This window comes from Protomyctophum bolini (assembly GCF_963924005.1).
Source record: "Protomyctophum bolini genome assembly, chromosome: 1".
In the NCBI taxonomy this organism is placed as follows: Eukaryota; Metazoa; Chordata; class Actinopteri; order Myctophiformes; family Myctophidae; genus Protomyctophum; species Protomyctophum bolini.
Window position 1 is genome coordinate 10,218,641 of NC_137862.1, and position 18,871 is coordinate 10,237,511.

At 43.6% G+C, this 18,871-nt stretch overlaps 1 protein-coding gene across 2 annotated transcripts in view; it reads left to right on the forward strand.

Moving 5' to 3' along the window:
• arnt2 (aryl-hydrocarbon receptor nuclear translocator 2) overlaps window positions 1-18,871 on the forward strand; it is an 83,386-nt gene that overhangs the window by 38,605 nt on the left and 25,910 nt on the right. For both annotated transcript variants that reach the window (XM_080761419.1, XM_080761420.1), the window contains exons 9-12: window positions 3,639-3,715; window positions 7,430-7,564; window positions 10,674-10,748; window positions 16,123-16,274. In XM_080761419.1, coding sequence (XP_080617545.1) covers window positions 3,639-3,715; window positions 7,430-7,564; window positions 10,674-10,748; window positions 16,123-16,274 — 439 coding nt within the window. The remainder of the gene's footprint in view (window positions 1-3,638; window positions 3,716-7,429; window positions 7,565-10,673; window positions 10,749-16,122; window positions 16,275-18,871) is intronic.

Genomic DNA, 18,871 nt, shown 5'->3' on the forward strand with positions numbered 1-18,871 from the left:
CTAGTTTAGAACACTTAATTCGTTTGCTTAGCCAAGTCTAGGGACTTTAATGTTTGTTTAGTGCACTAAATGACCATGTAAGACGTCATGTGGCCGACATTTGTATTGTCTATCTATGACATTAACATAGTACAATCCTGTTCTTTCATCTATAAATGCACTTACCTTCCAATTATGCTTCCTACAACTTTCAAAGAATATTTTAAGACCAACTCTCAAGTTCATGATTATAATACTAGACAATCTGACAATATTCATCCTCCCTTCAGCCGTACCACTCTTAGCCAGTTCTCCATAAAAGTCAGAGGTTCTTTACTCTGGAATTCACACATACTTATTGCCAACTCCTCATCTTCACTCTGTAACTTTAAACATAGATTGAGGGCCAGCCTCTTGAAGCAACCCCGACCAATTCTCTTTTATTGATGTTACCTTTTTTGTACTGTTTTTATTGTGCGAATAAACTAAACTAAAGACATAAATACAGTGGGCGCCCCTCACTTCACAGGAGTGTGATTTTTGAGGGCCGCTAGCCCCTCCTATATTCATTAGTGTAGATTTTAATCCTACACAAAGTTTAAATACCTTTGACAATGAATGGAGAATTTACGTCATATGTGGACGAGCAAATCGACATGTTACATCTTGATGATGTACGATGATAAGTGCGCCCTTCAATTCACACAGGTGTGATTTTTACTGTGCAGAAGATGGTATTCATGACACACACACACTCCAAAACAACAGTGTTTACATTAGTCAGCGATAACCAGTTAACGACCCACCCCCCTGTGTGTGATGATGCCAGGTGTCTGTGATGAGGGCTGACGGTAAAATAATAACATCACGCATCGCAGCATGACATCTTAGCCTTGGAGCGCTTGTTTTCTCTCTCTCTCTCTCTCTCTGTGTGTGTGTGTGTGTGTGTGTGTGTACAGACTCCACTGGAACATTTCCAGGTGTCTACAAACACACTGGAAACCCACATGTGTGTCAGAATCATTGACACATGCCTCGCTTTCTTTCATGGCCTAAAAATAGAAGCCTTTGGAATGTTCTGTAGAGTCACGAGATGACATGAGACAGACATGTACATTCATAAAAAGCAGATGCATAACAATTATCACTATAGCATGTTCACACACACACTGTACCCATGGTACCATATCCAGATGTTAGCAGGTTTTCCTGACCATCTGGTTACTCAACCGTCCTCTGTCTCACTCACAGCGAAGGACAAATTGTTGGGCTTCAGTCGTATTTTGATGTGGAGCAGTGTTCGTTAAAAAATACTTAAAACTCTAAAACTATGCGGAAAAATGTTAGTCGAATAAACTAAATAATATAAAGCAAGCTATGATGACTAAACCTAAGACTAAATAAGTAAAAAGTAGAGTAAAATGTGGAGAAGAGACCTGGAAGAACTAAAAGACAAGTCATTGTATGTTTGGTTGCACTCGGTTGTTGACTCTCTGAAAATAACACATCTACGCCACGTGTTGTGAGCTTGTAGATCAGCTATTTTCAGCATGCACCCGAGTGTAAAATCTGCCATTATGACGCCATCACGGCCCGTCAACTGTAGGTTTAGTCCACTGACCTCTTTAGTCAACTAAAACTAGACCAAAACTAAAACTTTTCAGTTGACTGTCTAAAATATGAGCTATGACTAAAACTAAATCAAACTTTGCTGTCCAAATGACCACAGATGTGGAGCAGCCCGTCTGTAACCCTGTGTCGGCTGCGATGAAATGATTGGTTGCAGAGACAGCGAACAGACCAGAGATGGTAATTGTCAAGGGAATCCTCCCAAATTATATGTCACCCTTCCCTCGCCGTAATTGGATCCATAATTACGTTAATAACGTTCACATTTCAGATGTCGCGGTTGACTTTAATGGAGTGGAGAGAATGTGACCTTTTCAGTACAACTGCCAGAACGTGGCTTGGTTTCGGACAGCTTTATAAATGTGGTGATTTTCTGCTATCGTTATGCAGAGCGAGTGCTATTAACCCCCGGGTCACCCAGAGAGCCAACGGCACAGTGCTTCAGATCTCTCTCTGAACCCCGATAACGTCTCCCTGACGCTCCCCAAAACGTTCAGTTCAATTCAATTCAATTCAATTCAATTCAATTCAATTCAAAGGGCTTTGTTGGCATGAGAAAACATACGTTTACATTACCAAAGCACAATACAGAAATACAATCAAAACTACATTTGAAAGTCAGAATCTTCAATAAATCAATTTCTATGTACCAAGATCACTCGATGCAGTGCAGGAATACACACAATGATTAGTCTTTACAATTTAGGCATTTAGCATTTAGCAGACGTTACTTCTATTTTGAATGAAATCCCGGCGCTGATTGTGTTAAGCAAGAACAAAAAGCATGGTAATACATCATATACATACAAAGTAGTTATCATGAATCATACGTAAGCTAAGAATAATGAAACTATGCATATATACTATATAGTGCTATGTTTACATAAATTATATGGCCCTCATTTATCAATGGAGTGTAACATCTGCCTCAAATTCCAGCATCGGTTTTGGAGTACGCTCACGTCGGCACGGCATTTATGAAGTGATCGCAAACAGCTGATCCTTGCTTAATTTCATTCCTAGTTGATAAATGTGACGGCTGAAATCAATCTGGCACGCCCTATGAAATCAAGCCTCTCCCTCGTTTTTGCGACATGAACAACGTATGGAAACGCACACACGCATGACACATCACAGTTGCATCGCCATGAATGGAATATGTTTGTAGGCTACTATATTAATTTTACCCATTCGTGCGCAATGCACGTTAAAGCAGTCATGTAGGTATAGGCGAAGGCGATCCCAGTGAGACTGACTGACTGCTGTGGGTGAGTGATGCCTGCACCCACGTTAATGAGAGATAGCCTGGCAAGGCATTCATAATCAACGTTTATGGAGTGATTGATGAATGAATCATAAACATATGGATGAAGGCTGGTGTGTGTGCTGATATGTGCTGGTTGGATGTGGACGCTACAGAACAGATAAACACTGCGTGTTTGTTTTAGCAGCCCTGCTGCTGCTGTGGAGATATCGGAATTGAATTGATGTGAAAACAGAATTGATCTGCCTATCGTCAGTGACTGACACGGCTGTAATGTGGAATGGGCGTGGATGGAACGCTATTTGAATATTTGTCCTGGATGATTTGTAGGACGTCTGGCTCATGATTTATCTGGCAGTGGCGTGGAGACGCCATGTGGAAAGAAATGCTCATACATCAGCAGCAGGAGAGATTAGCTCTCCACGCAGCAACATGCAAATAATAAGCAAATGAGAGAATAAACATTTACACTTTATCACAACTGTCTTGTTGTAGTCTGTCTCTACTCTGTCGGTTTATGTCTACATAATCTCAAGGTCCTTATACTTCTCTCTCGGTTCAATTCAAAGGAGCTTTATTGGCATGAGAAAACATACATTTTATATTTGCTAAAGCAAGAGTGGAGCGAGTGGAGCGAAGCAAACAAAACAATGTATGTACAAATAAATGATTGTGTAAAAAGAGCAGTGTTGCATTAATTAAAAATTATCTCTCTCTATCTCTCTCTCTCTCTCTCTCTCTGTCCACCGGTGTCTCTCTTTCTCAGGCATGACGATACCAGATGAAGACACAGAGGCAGGTCAGACCGGAAAATACTGCCTGGTTGCCATCGGGAGACTACAGGTGTGTGTGTGCGTGTGCATGTACGTGTGCGTGTGTGCGTGTGTGTGTGTGGGTGTGCATGTGTGCGTGTGCGTGTGTGAGAGTAATAAAAGACATGCTTTCCAGGACTGACTCCTTCTTAGAGTGGTCTGGACTACAGGTGATACAATCTAAATCTGTCTTTTATGAGAGGAGGAGCGGAGGTAATCGCTGGTATCATGCCAAATCAGACAAAACCCCATCATTCACAATACACATAGTAGAGTCTTTGCACGCCACAAAGTTTCGTGGCGTGCAAAGCTACCTCGGACACAAATTTTATGTCGGCGGGGAGTGGACAGCGCAAGTGGACGAGATTGCGGCAGATTACATGGCCAGGCTAGACCTGATAAACTCCTCTCCTCTCCTCTCCCACTGGTTATGAAGCTGGAAGCGATTGGGCAGGTCGCCCTGTCCAAAATAATCTATAAAATCATATACCAAAGAAGGTACTGTATGACTTGAACAACAAAACTGTACGGCGAGTGAGAGAATGGTTTGGCCTGAGCGCACACACAACCCGTGACTTCATATTCCACAGTAAACGGGAGGGAGGGCTCGGGGTACCGGACATTGAATGGACATATTTATCCACACGCCTTTCCCATCTATTAAAGAGACCCCCCCCCCCAGCTTCCTCGGGTTCAAAAATGAAGCCCAGTGGTAAATTGGATACCAACGCAACTGGTTTTGGTGTAAACTCTGACTGGCCTGATCTGAACGATCTGTGTAACTGGACTGGTGTCTCTTTGGAGTGGAAAGGAGCGGACAACGAGACGGTGCACGTCTCTGAATCTGTGATCACTGACCTGTCAATCAACGCTCGCGCAACAGTAAGCCGCGACGACGGAACAGCAAACGCGCTCCCTAACAACGGCGCGCGTGCGCATCTTCTAGCGCTCAGAGAGCAGCATAGAAAACGGCGCTGGAAAGGGCTACGGCTGCAAGGGAAGCTTGCGTGCCTCTAGTCAGCTGATCACTCCGTGTCACACTCAATTCTAAAAAACGCAGTGATTGATGAGGACATTCTCATCTTCACAGTAAAGGCACGCCTCCACGTGCTGCCAACCAAACTGAATCTATCCATCTGGTATCCCAATAATCATGACCACTGTCTACACCATGGACAGCATCAGACCATAGAGTCTATGTCTCATATATTGCCAAACATTATTGCCAAAGATGTGTCACCTATGTTTGATTCCTCTGTTGTGTTTCACAAAAATTCCTGTGTGAAACCAGAAATGTTTCATTGCAATGACCCAACCGTATTTGCAAATATAACTGCAAATACACCAGATGTCATTATAATTGACTTGAACAACAACAGCGAGAACAGCAGAGAGGTTTTTCTATTGGAAGTTGGCTGTGCTTTTGATTCAAGTTTAGAGGAAGCTTTCCTTACTAAACAAGTAAAATATCAACCATTAGTACAGGCCATTATACAACTGGGCTATACGTGTCAGCTCATCGTTTTTATATTTGGCAGCCTGGGCCATGTCCACAGGCTATAGTGGTCAGAGGCTTGAGGATTATAGGGTTGTCCAAGTGTAAGGCAAAGCAACTTGCAACATAGTGTTCAATCTCCTCCATTATAGGTAGTCTGTCTATTTGGAGGAGAAGGTGCTTTTTGTACCCATGATTTACTTTCGGTGTTGGTAATATGACAGACTGAAGTGACCAATGTCGGCTGTGAATAAGTTCATGTGTTGCCTATATTCTGTACATTTAGAGCTTGTTTGGACTCAAGCACTGAGACACATGATGTTTCGAGTGCGCGGGATATCAGAAGCAACTGAAAATATGTTTGCCCTTGATAATGTATTTTATAAATGTGGACTCAAATAATGAAATTGAAATGTGTCCGTTCTCATGTGACCTGGATATGAACGGTTCGTTAACAGCTCTCCGGTCTCCATGGATATGAACGGTTCTGTGTGTTTGTATCGTGAACAGGTGACCAGCTCTCCGGTCTCCATGGTTATGAACGGTTCTGTGTGTTTGTATCGTGAACAGGTGACCAGCTCTCCGGTCTCCATGGATATGAACGGTTCTGTGTGTTTGTATCGTTAACAGGTGACCAGCTCTCCGGTCTCCATGGATATGAACGGTTCTGTGTGTTTGTATCGTGAACAGGTGACCAGCTCTCCGGTCTCCATGGTTATGAACGGTTCTGTGTGTTTGTATCGTGAACAGGTGACCAGCTCTCCGGTCTCCATGGTTATGAACGGTTCTGTGTGTTTGTATCGTGAACAGGTGACCAGCTCTCCGGTCTCCATGGATATGAACGGTTCTGTGTGTTTGTATCGTTAACAGGTGACCAGCTCTCCGGTCTCCATGGATATGAACGGTTCTGTGTGTTTGTATCGTGAACAGGTGACCAGCTCTCCGGTCTCCATGGATATGAACGGTTCTGTGTGTTTGTATCGTTAACAGGTGACCAGCTCTCCGGTCTCCATGGATATGAACGGTTCTGTGTGTTTGTATCGTTAACAGGTGACCAGCTCTCCGGTCTCCATGGATATGAACGGTTCTGTGTGTTTGTATCGTGAACAGGTGACCAGCTCTCCGGTCTCCATGGATATGAACGGTTCTGTGTGTTTGTATCGTTAACAGGTGACCAGCTCTCCGGTCTCCATGGATATGAACGGTTCTGTGTGTTTGTATCGTGAACAGGTGACCAGCTCTCCGGTCTCCATGGATATGAACGGTTCTGTGTGTTTGTATCGTTAACAGGTGACCAGCTCTCCGGTCTCCATGGATATGAACGGTTCTGTGTGTTTGTATCGTGAACAGGTGACCAGCTCTCCGGTCTCCATGGATATGAACGGTTCTGTGTGTTTGTATCGTTAACAGGTGACCAGCTCTCCGGTCTCCATGGATATGAACAGTTCTGTGTGTTTGTATCGTGAACAGGTGACCAGCTCTCCGGTCTCCATGGATATGAACGGTTCTGTGTGTTTGTATCGTTAACAGGTGACCAGCTCTCCGGTCTCCATGGATATGAACGGTTCTGTGTGTTTGTATCGTTAACAGGTGACCAGCTCTCCGGTCTCCATGGATATGAACGGTTCTGTGTGTTTGTATCGTTAACAGGTGACCAGCTCTCCGGTCTCCATGGATATGAACGGTTCTGTGTGTTTGTATCGTTAACAGGTGACCAGCTCTCCGGTCTCCATGGATATGAACGGTTCTGTGTGTTTGTATCGTTAACAGGTGACCAGCTCTCCGGTCTCCATGGATATGAACGGTTCTGTGTGTTTGTATCGTGAACAGGTGACCAGCTCTCCGGTCTCCATGGATATGAACGGTTCTTTGTGTTTGTATCGTTAACAGGTAACCAGCTCTCCGGTCTCCATGGATATGAACGGTTCTTTGTGTTTGTATCGTTAACAGGTGACCAGCTCTCCGGTCTCCATGGATATGAACGGTTCTGTGTGTTTGTATCGTTAACAGGTGACCAGCTCTCCGGTCTCCATGGATATGAACGGTTCTGTGTGTTTGTATCGTGAACAGGTGACCAGCTCTCCGGTCTCCATGGATATGAACGGTTCTTTGTGTTTGTATCGTTAACAGGTAACCAGCTCTCCGGTCTCCATGGATATGAACGGTTCTTTGTGTTTGTATCGTTAACAGGTGACCAGCTCTCCGGTCTCCATGGATATGAACGGTTCTGTGTGTTTGTATCGTTAACAGGTGACCAGCTCTCCGGTCTCCATGGATATGAACGGTCTGACGGTCCCCACAGAGTTCCTGTCTCGTCACAACTCAGACGGGGTCATCACCTTCGTCGACCCGCGCTGCATCAACGTCATCAGCTATCAGCCTCAGGTCAGATAATTAGCCCCTCCCCAAACTGCTATGGTCCAATCACAGCTAAGCATAACATGGGTTAGACAAACCTTTCCACCAATAGTTTTCCTATATGATAAAACGACAAATGTCGCGCACATATTTTTCCAATGCATATGGCAGGCATTGAGAAGATATTTTGAAGGTCTGGTTCCAAAAATGAACCAGTATTTAATATGTTAGAATGGATCCATTTTTAGAATGGAATCGAACGAACGCATTCCACCGTATCTTTTAAGAATGGAATCGAACGAACGCATTACACCGTATCTTTTAAGAATGGAATCGAACGAACACACTACACCGTATCTTTTAAGAATGGAATCGAACGAACGCATTCCACTGTATCTTTTAAGAATGGAATCGAACGAACGCATTACACCGTATCTTTTTAGAATGGAATCGAACGAACGCATTACACCGTATCTTTTTAGAATGGAATCGAACGAACGCATTACACCGTATCTTTTTAGAATGGAATCGAACGAACGCATTACACCGTATCTTTTTAGAATGGAATCGAACGAACGCATTCCACCGTATCTTTTTAGAATGGAATCGGGGGAGCTTTTCATTAGATTCTCGTGCTTCGGGGTCATACTTCTATGCATGGGGCGCGTGAAATATAGCTTGGCATTTTTTTTCTTCTTTATTTCTTTGACTGGATCACATTTCCCTCCAGTCGTTAGTTTGAAGACGTTCCCTAGCTGTCAAGGAGAGGTTAATGCTTCCGAGACGTTCTTTGATCTCTGCTATAACTCTCTGGGTCCATTTTCATCCTGACAAAATACCCCAGATAAGCCCCCCCCAACCCCCCCGCTGAGCATAACGTGCTTCAGCAACCTTCCTGTGAGAGCTGTACTGTACTGTACTGTACTGTACTGTACTGTACTGTACTGTACTGTACTGTACTGTACCGTACCGTACTGTACCAGCTCAGTGGCCTTGTGGTTAGAGTGTCCGCCCTGAGACTGGGAGGTCGGGGTTCGATCCCCGGCCGGGTCATACCAAAGACTCTAAAAATGGGACCCTAAAGTGTCAAGCCTCCCTGCTTGACACTCGGCATCAAGGGTTGGATTGGGGGTGGGAAGTGAGGACGCTGGTGTCGACTATTCGCCGCTTCACCTCCCAATGTATGAATGAATGAATGAACTGTACTGTACATGGGCGATCATCTCCAGTCCTGATCTCCTACAGATGTCCCATAGTGTAGCTTTGATCAGCTTTGCATTATCAACTGTGCATGAGTGGTACAGTGTCTGTTGTACAGTATGTGAGGCATTATTGGGCTGACAGGGGAAGGTGAACGGTGAGGTTCAAAGAAGAGGTTTTACCTTTGTAACAAACGGTGCCTTAACCCATTTAGGACGCGAACGCATCTGCACCGAGCGTCGCGCTACGAGCTTGTACAGCTGCTATTCTTAGACAAATCTTGAAAATGTGGTCATAGAAACATGAGGTTTAACCCTGGGAGAATCACTGACATATAGAAACATGACGTTTAAACCCTGTGAGAACCACTGACATAGAAACATGAGGTTTTTAGAAGACATTGGTAGAATCTGGTCCTCAGGTCTAAATGAGATAAAGGCATTCCTTCAGCCAGCCGGTTGGTCTTACACAGTTAAAGCTCTTCTCTCATCACTAGAAGGATGATAAACCATTTGATTCATTTATCACGAGAGAAGAAAGTAGAGTCTAGACTTCTTCTCACATAACTAGAAGGATGATAAACCATTTGATTCATTTATCACGAGAGAAGAAAGTAGACCTCTTCTCACATCTTTTGTGTATTGTCTGTCTGTTTTAAAAAGCGTTGATGTACTAATGCACTTTTGCCCAAGACAAATTTCCCCTCGTGGGACAATAAAGAATATCTCATCTCATCTCATCATCACTAGAAGGGTGATAAACCATTTGCTTCATTTATCATGAGGAAAGAAAGTACGAAAGTGGAATATGTGGCAGGAAAAGTTGGTTCAAATATATGTCATACTTTACCTGGATGTGAAGGAGTTTGGTCCAGTTTAAAATCCTTTTACATCTCATTTTATTGCATAGCACTAAGTTTCAAACTAAGTTTCAAACATGCAGTTTGAAAGAAGAAAGCTTTGCATTCAAGTATCGGTATGAACACAGACCACTCTGGACCATGCAGTTGAATCTTTCAATATTGATTTTACATTAAAGAAAACTTCTTCCGTGACTGTTGGCATGCCTGAAGAAGACCTCTTGACTCTTGTAGGTGGAAACGTGGTTCTAATAAATTATACCTGGGAGCTGTAGAACAGTGTGTGGAGGATCCTTTAATACCATTAACCAGCCCATGATATTTTCCACTGCCATTGACCTCAAAAAGGGAACGATTCAAACCACTGTATGACGCAGAATATTATAATATTATACAGCTTTTGTCCACAAACGTCCACAATATTTGCCATTGACAATGAAAGGAGAAATTAAGTCAAATGGCCACCAAATATGACGTGCATTTAACCAACCAATCGCATAAATTAAGTTTGAGATGATGTATGATGACGTATAATGACAAGAGCGCCCCTCACTTCACACGGGTGTGATTTTTATTAATAGTATAGTAGTAGTATTAGGACCTGTTGGGGAAAGACATACAGCAGAGCGCGCAAGTAATAGTTTAGCCCGGGACTCGTACGCACCGTCCCAGCCAACCCGCCACTTTTGATGCGTATGCACCGTCCCAGCAAATTGTGCCTGATTTGCTGGGACCAGATTACATGGTGTGTATATGTATAACTAGCTCTCAATGATGACGTAAGAAATATGTGGATTAAAGGACCCAATGCCAGAGTGTAATTGGTTTTCGATGGTGACGTAATGATGATATGTTTTTTACACCTAATAATTAGAAATTTCAAACGTTCCTTCACAGAGATACTGAGATTTGACAGTTTACAGCGGTCGAAAGTACTTGCGCGCTCTGCTTGCGCACTAGTTGGCCATTCATGGCCTACTAGTGTGCAACAAGCAAGTATGCACTCGACAGAGTGCAGTTCTAGTTAATAATAATATTTGTTCTCCTCTGTGTTGTGTTGGTGTATCTAATCTGTAGGATCTGTTGGGGAAAGACATCCTGGAGTTCTGCCATCCTGAAGACCAGAGTCACCTGAGAGAGAGCTTCCAGCAGGTACTGTACCATACTGTACTGTACTGTACCATACCCCCCCCCCCCTGACTGTACCACACTATATACCAGACTGTACTGTACCATAATATATACCAGACTGTACTATATCACTATATACCAGACTGTGGCAGACAGGGCGCTCCCTGTGGGGTTGTGGAACACGTGTGTCGAATGAGGCGGTGAGGCCAACGGTTCTCGAGTTACGTGCATTACAGACGTACACACAGACAGAGACATGGTGCATTTACTGCAGAGATAGATAGCTCTTTTCTAAGTACCCAACGACTTGCGACCCTAGTATTAACAACAGGTCAGCTCATATCACCAGAACAGATCCATGGATGACCCTAACCCATAACAACAGGTCAGATCATATCGCCAGAGCAGATCCATGGATGACCCTAACCCATAACAACAGGTCAGATCATATCGCCAGAGCAGATCCATGGATGACCCTAACCCATAACAACAGGTCAGATCATATCGCCAGAGCAGATCCATGGATGACCCTAACCCATAACAACAGGTCAGATCATATCGCCAGAGCAGATCCATGGATGACCCTAACCCATAACAACAGGTCAGCTCATATCGCCAGAGCAGATCCATGGATGACCCTAACCCATAACAACAGGTCAGATCATATCGCCAGAGCAGATCCATGGATGACCCTAACCCTAACCCATAACAACAGGTCAGCTCGTTGGGTTAGGCAGAGAGGAGACAGGTCAGGAGGGAAGAGTGCAGAATGGAAAGCCTCAGTTCTAGTTCTCAAGACAAGTTGAGGCGAGAGTATCGGTGGCAGCCCATGGAGGGAACGCGGTGTCTGAGGGTGTTTGATGGATTGTTCCCGTGGCGGTTCAGTAGCCTGTCTGTCACTCTCACACAGTGTGCCTCTAGCAAAACAACTATGGGTGAAAGTTCACCGACACAGGAGCGATGTCTTGTCATCCGTCAGTGGTGTATATCATGTTACCTAGTCCCGCGTGCCGCGTGGCCACACTGTTGCCTCTCGCAATGTTCACATGCTTCCGTCATGCAGTCTGGAGCAACGGAAGCTCTGATCATGAGTAAAATATAAATGCTTCCGTCATACAGTCTGGAGCAACGGAAGCTCTGATCATGAGTAAAATATAAATGCTTCCGTCATGCAGTCTGGAGCAACGGAAGCTCTGATCATGAGTAAAATATAGATGCTTCCGTCATACAGTCTGGAGAAACGGAAGCTCTTATCATGAGTAAAATAGAAATGCTTCCGTCATACAGTCTGGAGCAACGGAAGCTCTGATCATGAGTAAAATAGAAATGCTTCCGTCATACAGTCTGGAGCAATGGAAGATCTTTCCATGAGTAAGCGATAAAGCAGATGTGACATCACATCCCCTCACAAAACCAAGTCCTACTAGCTATGCCATGGTTTAATTCCATGATACTTTTCTGGGTTCAAATATCTGCGCCCATCGAGAACAACTGGTTGAAAACCGCTGCTCTACCGTACATAACTACCTGGCTCTCATCCAGTACACACACACACACACACACACACACACACACACACACACACACAAACACACACACAATTCTGGGTGAAGCGTGTTGTTGAACGAGTCATTTCGGTGTGGACATGTTCTCGCCGAAATGAGAGAGAGAGAGAGAGAGAGAGAGAGCGTGTATATCCATCCAGTTGAGTGAATGGAAGACAGATCGCTCTCAGAGGGAGACAGACAGATAAGACGGATTGGCTGACTGACGACTTGGCTGGCTTTCTTTCACCCCACTGTTGCCGTACAGGCGTACACGGGAAGGCGGGCGGGTGGAGGCAGGCGGGCCGGCGGGTGGACAGGCAGGCAGGCAGGCTATATTGATATTTAGTCGACTAAAACTAGACAAACACTAAGAGCCATATTCACAATGGAAATATACGACCAGGTGTAAATGTGTAATGATAGCGTATTAATCCGTCCCATTAAGCTCACGAGTCATTCACCAAAGGTGGCGTAATGACTTAATTTGTTCGGATCACCCGTGTATCTCATTTCGCCTCTTTCCCAAAGCAATTCGCCTGGTATAATTGAACATCCACGCCCATTCCACACCATATAAGGCATCAGGAAATATCTTTCCTCGCGTGAGAAACGTCATCACAGCCCATGCACATGATCTCCTCATCTCCGGTGAACGCGGTGGTCTGAGATGCACTGCACTGCATGAACTGGTAGATCAGCTTATTTTGACAGAAGCAATGTCAACTGACTGAACGTTTAAGAAGTATATATATTATAAAAGCCCTTACTATTGAACAATGGCACACTCGCCTTTGCGAAGGTAAAAAGGTTGTCCTGGGGGGGTAAGACTGTCCTTTGGATTACTATTGTATTGTTGTATAGGCTATATCTGAATCATGCCTATGGGGAATTAATTTGTTCTGGACACTATAGCTTAATTGTATCGGATCACCAGCTGATTTTGACAGACTTGTCTCTCGGACAGATCTTCAAGCGCGAGTTATATATAATTATAATTATAAATATAAACGAAACGGACGGAAGCACCGCATAGAAACTTGTCAACTTGCAAACTTATTTTGGCACGCGATTGCTTCACGCCTTGCTGAACGTCAGAACATTAATAAGTTAACTGATGTTAATAAAGTTACTTCCGCCCAGGCTGTGGCGTAACCGTCTGGGCACCCAACTGGTAATCCAGTCGCAGTGTGCCGCAGGTTCGACTCCCGAGCCCGACACGGCCTTTACTGCATGTCTTCCCCCATCTCTCCCGTTTCCTGTCAGCCTACTGTCTGTCCCTTCAAAAAACCAATAAAAGGCGTAAGCCGCAAAATAATATCTTAAAAAGAAAAAAAGTTACTTCCAAGATAATGAGAAAGAAGTTAATTTGTACAGTTCAACCTCACAACCAAATGCTATATTAAAACTTGGCAATGATAAAAGCCCTTTCTACTGATGAATTGTGCACTGCAATTGCAGAGGTAAAATTAAAATCCGATAATTTTCATTAGGCCTATTTGATTTATTGATTACTGGGGTGGGGTGATTGATTCCCTGCCCTGCACTGCCCCAGTATATCGGATTTAGAAAGCAAAAGGAATAATGGTGGACACAGGATAGATTTCCCGGACCAGTTTTGCCTTTTTTTATACATGAGGGATTAATCCGTTATTGGACAGCGGAAAAGCTAGATTTCATCCGATCCAACTATAGCTGTTTCCTCATCAAGGTGGCATCTATGTGATCAATATATTATAAATTAATACCACGATGCAAACGGAGGCAGATAGGTGCTCATGCAGCAACGGCACATATATTTAAATCATTATGTGAAACTTTAATTGGCCGCAGTCTGTCAACATGCTGAGCGACCTAATCATTCAGCTCTGAATGCAACTACGTAGCCTACAAAATAAATACAAATACAAACCAGTGGAATTTGCATCAGCATAAAAGCTAAGCAGTCGACACATTTTCTTCTTTTATGTATGTGTGTGTTGACAAATGCTGGGCACATGCATATCTTTTTTGAGGTTTGGGGACTATTAATTGATTCAGCATGAAGACTAAAGCCTTCTAAATAAATATACGCATGCCTTGATCACTAGTACACCACCCTCCAAGCTGACTTGGATCTGAGTGGATTTTACGACCAACGTCCGTCAACGTCACGGCCAAGTTCAAGTTCTTGAATTCCACACGTAACGTGGCAATCCTCGTAGATGTCCGTAAACTCACGATATGAGCGTAAACGCTGTTGTGAATTTGGCCATAACTCTTTCCAAAATGTGAGTAAAACTAAATGAAAACTATTCAAAAGACTATGACTAAAACTAAAATCAAAAGTTGCTGTCAAAATGTGTTTATACATTGAAGTATAAATCCTTCCTCCTCTGGAAGGAATCTATTACCTTCCCTCCAGAGCGAGAGAGAGAGAGAGGGGGGGGCACACAGCTCTATATCAGTGCCGATCGCACGCCGAGTCCTCGACTCCTCCCTGCTCGCCCGGCTTATTTCCAACTCATTTCAGATCCATTTCATATTGGAGAAGCAAGCGGTGCTTTTCATTACACTCTCTGACAGCTGACTGAGTGATAGGCTGCGAACAGGCTCGCGTGTGTGTGTGTGTGTGTGTGTGTGTGTGTGTGTGTGTGTGTGTGTGTGTGTGTGTGTGTGTGTGTGTGTGTGTGTGTGTGTGTGTGCGTGTGCGTGTGCGTGTGCGCGCGCGCGCGCGCGCGCGTGCGTGCGTGCGTGCGTGTGCGAGAGAGAGAGATACGCACAGAGAATGCACAACATCACCTGACAGCCAGGGTTGATTTTGATTTATTTTTAGTCATAATTAGTTTTAGTCTTTTGATTAAAATTCCATTTAGTTTTGGTCACATTTTAGTCACCTGAAAAGTTTAGTTTTTAATGTAGTTTTAGTTGATTAAATACCGTAAGATTTTAGTCGCCTGAATCTACAGTTGATTTAGTCGAGTATTATGCATTTTGGCGGTGCCTAATGTCACACTTTGTTGCACGTAGAAAATAGCAGATCTACAACCTCAGAACGTGACACACTGCGAGACGTTGTGAGCTTGTAGATCTGCTATTTTCAGAGTGCAACACCCGAGCACAGCCAAACATGAAATGACTGGATCTCTTCTCCACTAGTCCATCTCTGACATTTTGTTCTACTGGATCTCTTCTCCACTAGTCCCTCCCTGACATTTAGTTCTACTGGATCTCTTCTCCACTAGTCCCTCCCTGACATTTAGTTCTACTGGATCTCTTCTCCACTAGTCCCTCCCTGACATTTAGTTCTACTGGATCTCTTCTCCACTAGTCCCTCCCTGACATTTAGTTCTACTGGATCTCTTCTCCACTAGTCCCTCCCTGACATTTAGTTCTACTGGATCTCTTCTCCACTAGTCCCTCCCTAACATTTAGTTCTACTGGATCTCTTCTCCACTAGTCCCTCCCTGACATTTAGTTCTACTGGATCTCTTCTCCACTAGTCCCTCCCTAACATTTAGTTAAAAGTTGTATTTCTTATTTCTATTACTATTTCCTATTTCCACACTGTATATCATTTACTGTGTTATTCATTATCGTCAACCAACAGGCATAATTGGCAGTTAATTCACTACTGTTTCACTATAAATGTAATGTTCTACATTCACTGCTCACGAGGTGTGAATAAAAAAGAAAGGTACTTAATTGCTTTTCTGTCTCCTTTTCTGTCTCTCTCTCTCTCTCTCTCTCTCTCTCTCTCTCTCTCTCTCTCTCTCTCTCTGTGTCTCTCTATCTATCTATCTATCTCTCTGTCTCTCTCTCTCTCTATCTATCTCTCTCTCTCTCTCTCTCTCTCTCTCTCTCTCTCTCAGGTGGTGAAGTTGAAAGGTCAGGTTCTGTCTGTGATGTTCAGGTTTCGAATGAAGAACAGAGAGTGGATGCTGATCAGAACCAGTAGTTTCACCTTCCAGAACCCGTACTCTGACGAGATCGAATACATCATCTGTACCAACACCAACGTCAAGTATGTTTACACACACACAGATACACACACACACACACACACACACACACACACACACACACACACATGCACGCACACACTATAGCATATGGGGTTGTCAAAGTGTGTCCCATGATGTCCATGGGGTGCCGATCAGAATACTTTGGTAATATATTTTATTTCATACTACAGTATATTATAATATTTTTCACTTCAGTTTAACAACTTTGCAAAACCTAATCTGAGTTCAGCTGTACTCGTTATCCAATCATTCATTCATTCATTCATTCATTCAAAGCTTTATTTATTCTCGAAAGACATTGAGGTCATCCTCATTTGCAGTGTCGTCGAGATACACATAATACAACAAGTCAAAGCAATAAACAGTTGCAGACACCTGGGGGTAAGTCTGCAATCAAAGATTTAAATTGACCGTATATGTAATGGGAGAGCAGATCTTTAATTTAAGCTGTAGGTCATTCCACGTGGCTGGGGCACTAAAACAAAAGTTTTCCCCACCTCTGTGTTTACATTTGGGACCTTTAGTGTGAGCCAGTGGACCAGCAGAGCTTTAATATACGGTAAAGTTCCATCAATTGCTTTAAAAATAAGAAATAAACGGATACCAGTTTGTTTCGCCTATCGGCCAAGGAGGGCCAACCCACTCTGTCATTATGGGATGCAGTGATGAGTTCTGTAAGGTTCACCAGATATAAATCGCAGAGCAGAGTGATAAACTGCATCCAAGGGCTTGAGGAAAGAAGGAGCAGAAAGAATAACCCTTTTCCTACATGGAGTTGTTAAACTAGCTCTGTTCGGTTAAAAAGGCAATTTTGTTGTCTTCGTTTGACCCTCTAGACACCATGTGACTCATCCCCCCCCTGAATAATTAATACAACCTCCGCTGCCATAATATTGACTCAAACAGCCTCTACACACTGGAAGCAATGTCCGTCACGGCCAACACACACACACACACACACGTGCGCGCGCAGTGCGCACCATAATATTTGGCTACTTTTATTGATGTGCGTGTTGTTAACAAGCTGTTAAGAAGGAGGCAGTTGGAAAGAAGCCAGTTTTAATTCCCCCATGCGTTCCTCCTGGAAGACTCTACCGGCTGCTTGTCTGCTTTCTGGTCCCTGCCGTGCCCCGTAGTACCTGCTGCTCTGGAAGACTCTTGTCTGCTTTCTGCAATAGAACTGAATGTTGCTATTTGTGAACAATTCAGAACATTATAAGGACACGCATATTTTAAAGCATTAGTTTTAAAATTGGAACATCAGTAAGTAAAGTACAATGCATTACATGCCGATGTGCCCAACAACAGCAGTGGCAGGTGCTAAGCAGTAGGGGGCAGTGACGTCACTGTAGGCCTTGTCATCTTGCCCGTGCAGAGATGATATTATGAGGAAATGAAAGGGTTGTTGAGTTGAGGCGGGACGACGACGCCGCAGCGTCTGATCAGCGTCGATATAATGGAGGTTCTCTCTGTCGTTTGAACCGTTGGACGAACCGTTGGATGCCTCTCGTTGAACCGTTGGATGCCTCTCCAAAACAAACATTCCTCTCTCACGCTCCGGAACGTCGGAGCGGTTCTGTCTTTCATTTGATTTGGACGCTCAGATAGTTTTCGTTGAACACACCCAGTGGTGGAACGTGTCCAAGTACATTTAACAAAAAAACATTACTGGAATATTTCCAAATTTCCAGTACGTGGAACCCACTGCATCTCAGAGACACATACTGTACTTTTACTACTAACCCACTGCATCTCAGAGACACATACTGTACTTTTACTACTAACCCACTGCATCTCAGAGACACATACTGTACTTTTACTACTAACCCACTGCATCTCAGAGACACATACTGTACTTTTACTACTAACCCACTGCATCTCAGAGACACATACTGTACTTTTACTACTAACCCACTGCATCTCAGAGACACATACTGTACTTTTACTACTAACCCACTGCATCTCAGAGACACATACTGTACTTTTACTACTAACCCACTGCATCTCAGAGACACATACTGTACTTTTACTACTAACCCACTGCATCTCAGAGACACATACTGTACTTTTACTACTAACCCACTGCATCTCAGAGACACATACTGTACTTTTACTACTAACCCACTGCATCTCAGAGACACATACTGTACTTTTACTACTAACCCACTGCATCTCAGAGACACATACTGTACTTTTACTACAATGGATTGAAAGCATTAGTTATTTTGTAGATCTGGATAATTTATTACAAAACATTTGACCTTCAGCCCTGTTTACAATTCGGCCATTTGAAAATAGCAGATCTACAAGCTGACAATGTGTCGCTTGTAGATCGGCTATTTTCAAAATACATTTAAAAACTTAAAATGGGACATTCTGCATAATGTGTAGTTTCTACTTTTCGTACTTTTAAGTACATTTTGACGCCAATACTTTTAGTCAAGTACATTTAGAATTCCAGACCTTTTCCAGGTGTTTTTATGCGAGTGGAAAGCAGTATTTGTCGTGTTTTCCGATCAAGGCTCCTGGCCTAACGCTAATAGCAGGATCAGATAAGCTGAGTAAACATGTAGAGGCATTTTGTGTTCCAATATGA